Source organism: Carassius auratus, unplaced genomic scaffold (genome assembly GCF_003368295.1).
Source record: "Carassius auratus strain Wakin unplaced genomic scaffold, ASM336829v1 scaf_tig00216499, whole genome shotgun sequence".
NCBI lineage: Eukaryota > Metazoa > Chordata > Actinopteri > Cypriniformes > Cyprinidae > Carassius > Carassius auratus.
The window spans coordinates 49,211-57,907 of NW_020528599.1; the positions used below are offsets into that span (position 1 = coordinate 49,211).

Genomic DNA, 8,697 nt, shown 5'->3' on the forward strand with positions numbered 1-8,697 from the left:
CATAATTCAGCATGGATTGCATCGTGGACCTGCCACAGTGTACTAAAGGATGGACCATTGCCAGCTACTGTTTTGGTTCCAACAGCAAGCCTGCAATCCATGAGTAAGTGTTGTTACTCAGTTCAAATGTGAAGAGGGTGATGCATAAGACTCTTAATGTACCTTGGAAAACAAAAAAAATGGCCCCTTTAGTTCTGTACTTCTGAACGTTACAGAGAGAGTGTGCTATTGTGTATGTTGTATGGGGGAACAAATTAATATTTGATATTTGGGGAAAATGTATCAGATGTTTGTGGAAAAATATGATACATAAAACCTGTGATGCCCTCCAAGTGATACACACTTTCAATGTGTCTCTTTAATATACATCTGCTTAATGGGTGCCAGGTATTATTTATTTATTTATTTATAGAAATTTCAAAAAGGTACATTTATAAAGTAAACTGGCATTATACTTATTTGATATATTCTGTATATTATCTGAATTATCTCCTTTAGATTATTAAATTATTAAGAACATTTTAATAATCTAAAGAACCTATTTCCACTATAAACAACCATTTGTGCAATGGATGTTAAAGGTTCATGGAAACACAGATTTTTAAGACTGTATTGAAAATGCTACATTATTTAAAAAAACAACTGAACTTGTGCTGGACTGAATTGATTTTGATTTATTAGAAATGTTTATTATTTTGTATGTGTCTGTTTAGTGAGGACTTTTATTTTGAAAAGTAGTCACTTATACTCTCTTAGTTCAGGAAACAGGAAATGTGAGTAGTACTGCAGTAGTTCATCAAAATGTGGTAGCTGTTTGGCTAATCCTTAAACATCATCCTTCTTTGCATCTGTTAGACGCAACGTCTGTAAGTACATAGTGTTAAAGTTATTGTGTGATTCTTTAAGAAGGTTATTTTGACATTAAGATGGATATTTTCTTAGCTTAATTATCTTTACATAATCATTGTTAATAATTTCATACTTAGTAATTGTATCCTTTGTGTATTTTACAGTTTCACAGTTTGATTCATAAACTTCATAAACGACTTGACGTCTCCATCGAGGTTTTTTGAGTGACTGTTTAACTTACTGGATAGTTAGATGCCAGAAGTCTAATAAGGCCAGTACAGTGAAAAGACGTTAATACATCAGACTGAGAAGGACGTTCATGAATCACATGGAATCAAGGTTTAAATATTCCAAAGATTCTACCACATCAACCTGATTTTTTGCATGTGATCAAGTCTCATATAAGTATGGCAGAAGGTCAGACAGATTTAGTGGATCTTAAAGGCACAGCTGAAGATGTGCACTCTGTCAGCACACGTTCCTCAAAAACATCCAGACGTTCTTCAAGAGCATCCAGTTGTCACTCAAGTGCCAGCATAGCTGTTTTCAAGGCACGAGCAAAAGCAGAAGCCGCACAGGCCAGAGCAGCATACGCAAAAAAAGAAATAGAATTGAAAGTTGAACAGGCACGTCTTCAAGCAACACTGGAAGCTTTGCAAGAAGAGAAGGAAAAGGATGCTGCTTTGGCAGAAGCCCAGGTACTGGAAGAAGCATTTCTGGAAACAGAACGTAGTGCAGCCAGTAGAGTATCGGTGCCTGTTCCCATCGAGGACAGCCGAAATCGTACAGCAAATTATGTAAAAATACAATCTGAGATTAGTAGTGGTACACTGCCCTCTAGTGGAGAGAAAGAAACGCAACCAAAACTTCAATCTTCTCAATTTGTTAGTCCAATTAAAAGTGAAACTGATTTCAAGGACTTACCAATTAGTTCACAAAACATGGACTTTAGTGTAGACATGTTTCAAGATGCCACCCAAACGCAGGCTTCTCCTCGTCGCTACCAAATACAGAGTGGACCTTCTGATAAAGGAGATTCCTTGTCCATTACCTATGACCTTGCAAAGTATCTAGCTCGTACACAGCTTGTGTCAGCGGGGCTTACTTATTTTGATGATAAGCCCATTAATTACTGGGCATGGAAATCATCTTTCCAGGGTGCAATTTCTGGTCTGGGTCTTTCACCAGCAGAAGAACTAGATCTCTTGATTAAATACCTGGGTAAAGAATCTTCTGAGCATGCACGGAGACTGAAAGCTGTTAATATCAGAAGCCCGGCAGCTGCACTGATAATGACATGGCAGAGACTTGAGGAAATATACGGTTCTCCAGAAGCAATTGAACTTGCTCTTTTTGCTAAACTGGAAAACTTCCCAAGAGTAACAAACAAAGACCCACAAAAGCTTCGAGATTTAGGAGACATCCTCTCTGAACTAGAAGCTGCAAAGCTTGAGGGATACTTACCAGGTCTGGCATATTTGGACACTTCTAAGGGAGTGAACCCTATTGTTGAGAAACTTCCCTATAATATTCAAGAAAAATGGATGTTGTTTGGATCTAAATATAAACAAGAGCATCGTGTTGCTTTCCCACCTTTCTCAGTGTTTGCAAATTTTGTCCGCTCAGAAGCAAAAGCACGCACAGATCCCAGTTTTAGTACGTTTCCTCATGCAAAATATGAGAAAGGAGAAAGATTCGAGAAACAAAGACAAATTCCAATATCCGTTCACAAGACTCAAGTTAGTACCTCAACTAAAGTACAATCTGAACAGAAAAAGAGATCAGTTAGTCCAAATCAGATTTGCCCAATGCATGGAAAACCTCATCCTTTAAGAAGATGCAGAGGGTTTAGAGAGAAATCTCTACAAGAGAGGATGCAGTTCCTGAAAGAGCAGTCTGTGTGTTACCGTTGCTGTTCTTCTACAGGCCATATCGCCAAAAACTGCACTGTGGAAATTCAGTGCAAAGAATGCGGTAGTGACCATCACCTTTCAGCTCTTCATCCAGGTCCTGCACCATGGAAATCGCAGGCATTTACCCCTACCTCAGAGCATGGCGGGGAGAGAGACCAATCAGATAGTCATGAAGTTACATCTGAATGCACAGAAGTCTGCGGAGAAGGTCTGAGTGCGCGGTCTTGTTCAAAAATTTGTCTAGTTTCTGTTTATCCAGCTGGACATCAAGAGAAAGCAAAGAGGATGTACGCTATCCTAGATGAGCAAAGTAATCGGTCTTTGGTTAGAAAAGATTTCTTTGACATCTTCAACATCAAAACAAGTCCATTGCCCTATACATTAAAAACCTGTGCAGGCCTTCTAGAGACAGCAGGTAGAAGAATTTCTGATTTCATTGTGGAATCCATTGATGGAAAGATAAGTCTACCTCTACCTTCTCTTTTAGAATGCAATCAGATTCCAAACAATCGTACAGAGATTCCGACTCCTGATGCAGCGTTCCATCACAGCCACCTGAGACACATAGCACAGGAAATACCACCTCTTGACTCTGATGCAGAGATTCTTCTATTACTGGGCAGAGACATCCTTCAAGTGCACAAAGTGCGCCAACAAATTAATGGCCCAAATAATGCCCCCTTCGCTCAAAAACTGGATTTTGGCTGGGTTGTCGTCGGGGATGTGTGTCTCAAAGGAGCTCATAGGCCACCTTCAGTTCTTACTTTCAAGACTTTTATCTTGGAAAGTGGCCGTCACAGCTTTCTGAGTCCATGCTACAGTCAAATCAAGGTAAAAGAGAAGTTGGATGTTAATCCACAACGGCAACAATCTCTAGAAGCCTCACTCAAGGACCCCTTTCTGTTCGTGTCTGATGGTGAAAACATAGGTTGTTCAGTTTTCTCCTATACAGCGAATGATCATAAGATTGCTCCATCTGTGGAAGACACTAGGTTTCTCCAGATCATGGACAAAGAGGTCTTCCAAGACAGCTGTAATAGTTGGGTTGCTCCGTTACCTTTTCGAGAGCCCAGACAAAGTCTACCTAACAACAAAGACAATGCATTGAAACGTCTTCTTGCACTGAGACATACTCTTAACAAGCGACCACAAATGAAAGCACATTTCCTGGAATTTATGGACAACTTGCTAAAAAATGAGCATGCAGAGATTGCACCGCCTCTCAAGCATGGTCATGAAGTGTGGTACTTGCCGCTGTTTGGAGTGTATCATCCTAAGAAGCCTAATAAAATACGAGTTGTTTTCGATTCAAGTGCGCCCTTTGAGGGAGTTTCACTAAACAGTGTGCTTCTCACAGGCCCTGATTTGAATAACAGCTTGCTAGGAGTCCTGATGAGATTCCGTAAAGAGCCTGTGGCTATTACTGCTGACATACAGCACATGTTTCATTGTTTTCTGGTAAGGGAGGATCATAAGGATTATCTTAGGTTCCTGTGGTACAGAAACAATGACCTTAACAGTGAGATTGTGGATCACCGAATGCGTGTGCATGTTTTCGGGAATAGCCCATCACCAGCAGTGGCTATCTATGGCCTACGGAGAGCAGCCAAAGAATATGAAGAGAGTTTCGGCAGTGACACCAGAAAGCTGGTGGAGAAGGAGTTTTATGTTGATGACATGCTGAAATCGTGTGCTACAGAGGCAGAGGCGATCGATCTTCTCAAACGTACACAAGAGATGCTTGCAGTGTCTAATCTTAGACTGCACAAGATTATCTCCAACTGTCCAAGCGTGATTGAAGCTTTTCCTTCGGAAGATCGTGCTGATGGAATTAAGGATCTGCAACTTTTCTCAAATGGTCTTCCTATCCTACGTAGCCTTGGTGTGTCCTGGAATGTTGCAACAGACACTTTTGTGTTTCATGTTTCAGATGATGACAAGCCTTTCACTCGGAGAGGAGTTCTATCTACTGTGAATGGCTTGTATGACCCTCTTGGATTCCTTGCGCCTGTTACCATACAAGGGAGGTTACTGTTGAGGGAACTTACCAAACAAGGCAAGAGCTGGGATTCACCTTTGCCAGAGGACATGGAGGCTGAGTGGAGAAAATGGAAAAATTCTCTTCAAGATTTAAAAGAGCTTCAAATACCACGTGTTTGCACATCCATCCCTTTGTCTGATGTCCAGAGTAAAGAACTTTGTGTTTTTGCGGACGCATCAGTCAAGGCTATTGCTGCTGTAGGATACCTGAAGGTGACAGATCATCATGGTCACACAGATGTTAACTTCTTGTTTGGAAAATCCAAATTAGCACCACAGCCAGATATTACTGTTCCAAGACTGGAGTTGTGTGCTGCTGTATTAGCAGTGGAGATTGCAGAGTTGATTGTGGAAGAGATGGACATAACCTTCGATCATATCTGGTATTACACTGACAGTAAAGTAGTACTAGGCTACATTTGTAATCAAACTCGGAGGTTCTATGTCTACGTGAACAACCGAGTTCAACGAATCCTAAAATCCAGTTCACCAGCACAATGGCAATATGTTCCCACAGAACTTAACCCAGCAGATCACGGATCTAGATCTGTACCTGCAGCTTTCTTAGGTTCCACTTCGTGGCTCACAGGCCCACGCTTCTTGCATAATTCCCAGTTTCAGTCTGAATCACAGGAATCATTTGAGCTTGTGGATCCAGCCTTAGATTCTGAGATACGTCCACAAGTGTGTACAAACCTAACTGAAGTTCCCAAGTCCACATGGAACTCTGAGAGATTCAGCAGATTCTCTAATTTTAACACTCTCATTAGAGCAATAGCACGTCTGATTCACATTGCCAGTTCTTTCTCCAAACACTCAAAAGATGATAGTTGTAGAGGATGGCATATCTGCTGTAAAGGTCCTACTGAAGAAGAGCTGGAAAAAGCGAGAATTCTCGTGTTGAAAAGTGCTCAATATGAGAGTTATCCAACAGAGATTCAGAGAATCGTTGCCACTCATAACCTTCCTCGTAAGAGTGTGTTGAGGAAACTATCTCCTGTCCTTGACAACAACGGCTTACTTCGAGTAGGTGGGCGTATCGTGAGGTCAGATCTGGGAACTTGTGAAGTCAACCCTATCATCATCCAAGGTACACATCATGTGGCAACACTGATTGTACGGCATTACCATGAGGCTGTGAAACATCAGGGCAGACACTTCACGGAGGGTGCTGTCAGAGCTGCTGGATATTGGCTAGTAGGAGGTAAAAGGTGCATACGTAGTCTGCTTTTCAAGTGTGTAACCTGTAAAAGACTGCGAGGGAAGACAGGACATCAGCAGATGTCTGATCTGCCTGTGGAACGGTTGACAATAGCTCCACCCTTTACCTATGTGGGTGTTGATGTTTTCGGACCATGGGAAGTGACTGCTCGTAAGACCAGAGGAGGTCAAGCTAATTCCAAGAGGTGGGCAGTTATGTTTTCATGTATGTGTACAAGAGCAGTTCACATCGAAGTGATAGAGGCAATGAGCTCTAGTAGTTTCATTAATGCCTTAAGAAGATTTTTCGCAATCAGAGGGCCAGTTAAGCATCTATATTCAGATCGTGGCACAAATTTCGTTGGAGCTTCTCGAGAACTCAGAATGGATACATCTTGTGTCAATTCGGAGAATGTGCAGAAATATTTAAAAGAACAGCATTGCACCTGGATATTCAATCCCCCTCACGCCTCTCATATGGGCGGCCACTGGGAGCGAATGATTGGGATTGCTCGTCGCATCCTTGATTGCATGTTACTTGATGAGAGAAATTCCCGTCTCACACATGAGGTCTTGACGACATTCATGGCGGAAATTACTGCAGTGATGAATTCACGGCCTTTAATCCCAGTTTCTTCCGACCCTGAATTTCCCTTTATTCTCACCCCCGCTACTCTTTTGACACAAAAGACTGGTGCAACACCTCCCCCTCCCGGAGACTTTGGGAATAACGAGTTGCTCAGGGAAGAATGGAAACAAGTACAAAGGTTAGCAGACATCTTCTGGACAAGGTGGAAAAAGGAATACCTAAGTACTTTGCAATCCCGACAAAAGTGGCAAGACAAAAAATCTAATTTGAAAGAGGGTGATATTGTCTTGGTAAAGAACATTCAAGTTAACAGAAATGAGTGGCCAATGGCAATTGTTGAGAAAACTTCACCAAGCAAAGATGGACTGGTGAGGAAAGCTGATATTAAAGTGACTAAGGATGGCATTCAAAAAATATTGTCACGTCCTGTCTCCGAACTTATCCTTCTTCTGTCTCCAGATGGATAAACTGATTTGGGATTCTTAAAATCCCAGGCGGGGAGTGTGCTGGACTGAATTGATTTTGATTTATTAGAAATGTTTATTATTTTGTATGTGTCTGTTTAGTGAGGACTTTTATTTTGAAAAGTAGTCACTTATACTCTCTTAGTTCAGGAAACAGGAAATGTGAGTAGTACTGCAGTAGTTCATCAAAATGTGGTAGCTGTTTGGCTAATCCTTAAACATCATCCTTCTTTGCATCTGTTAGACGCAACGTCTGTAAGTACATAGTGTTAAAGTTATTGTGTGATTCTTTAAGAAGGTTATTTTGACATTAAGATGGATATTTTCTTAGCTTAATTATCTTTACATAATCATTGTTAATAATTTCATACTTAGTAATTGTATCCTTTGTGTATTTTACAGTTTCACAGTTGATTCATAAACTTCATAAACGACTTGACGTCTCCATCGAGGTTTTTTGAGTGACTGTTTAACTTACTGGATAGTTAGATGCCAGAAGTCTAATAAGGCCAGTACAGAACTACTGTAATGTTACTGGACATTTTTCTAAAGGTAATGTTAGTTAAGCACTTTCAGGTAATTCTTAACACTGGATTGATGTAACCAGCTCATTTTCTCTTAGAAGTGCTGTTACAGCAGAAACACTCAAGAACTGACAACAGATGGATGGTGAATGAAATGTTAATGGATTCAAACTCCTTACTCCATGCCTGGGCACCGTTAAAGTGATGGCAATCTGAGAACATCAGCTGGAAAAATAATTGAATGCCACAGTTAAAAGTCAAAGTAAAGACAAAATGTGTATATAAAACAAAAGCCAAATTATATTTCCCTTCTTAGTTTGGCATTTGGCATATTGCAACAATGCATGTTATTTTATACAACGCCTCCTCCTTTTCCTCCTGAGAGTACCATGCCTCCACCTCCTAGTCTTTCTTCCTGCATGCCTTTCCTTACATTACTCTTGGCCAGTATTCCTGCCAAGACTAATGATTGCACATGGACAACTTTTTTTCACACCCATGGACCTGTTAGCATTTTCGGCAAAGCATAAATATACAGTACTTTCACCATATTAGCATTCTATGTCATGTTCATTTCAGCTTTTGTAGAGTTTTGCAATGCAATTATTGTAAGGGAAACAGATCAATTTAGCTCAAAAGGGAATCATTTAAATATTTTAAAGGGAATTTGGACAGAATTCACTGTTTTATGACTAATCACTGAGTCGGTCAGTGTTTCATTGAATGTGCCGTATAACATGAACTGGCAATGGATATCAAAATCCATCCAAAATTTCAATTATAATCCACATGTAAAACTATGTGCAGCTCATTTAGCTGAGGATAGCTTGCTGAGGACAACTTTCTCAATCTCAATCAGTTTAATGCCGGATTCGCACAAAGATTATTCTTGAATGATGGAGCAGTTCCCTCTTTGTTTGGAGAAGGCATTGTTTATGGACCACAACTGGTAAGTGTATTTTATTTTTTAAGTTGGTGCGTTTAACAGTTTCTGTAACTTATTACACAAAGGGCAACACCTTTTAGCTTTGTTAACTAGATATTAGGGCTGTGGAAAAAAACAAATGCGATTTTCATGCGCATCTCGTCAGTAAAAACGCTCCTCTGACTATAAATAC

General features: G+C 40.4%; 1 protein-coding gene across 1 annotated transcript; it reads left to right on the forward strand.

The window, feature by feature from the left end:
• The first annotated feature begins 1,028 nt into the window (after positions 1-1,028).
• LOC113098285 (uncharacterized) lies at positions 1,029-8,443 on the forward strand. The gene is made up of 2 exons (XM_026263301.1): positions 1,029-7,310; positions 7,458-8,443. The coding sequence occupies exon 1, from the start codon at positions 1,257-1,259 to the stop codon at positions 7,056-7,058; it is 5,802 nt and encodes a 1,933-aa protein (XP_026119086.1). The 5' UTR covers positions 1,029-1,256; the 3' UTR covers positions 7,059-7,310; positions 7,458-8,443.
• Positions 8,444-8,697: the final 254 nt, after the last annotated feature.

Coding starts and splice junctions, on each gene's coding strand:
- LOC113098285 (XM_026263301.1), top strand. CDS start 1,257: ATGGCAGAAGGTCAGACAGATTTAGTGGATCTTAAAGGCACAGCTGAA.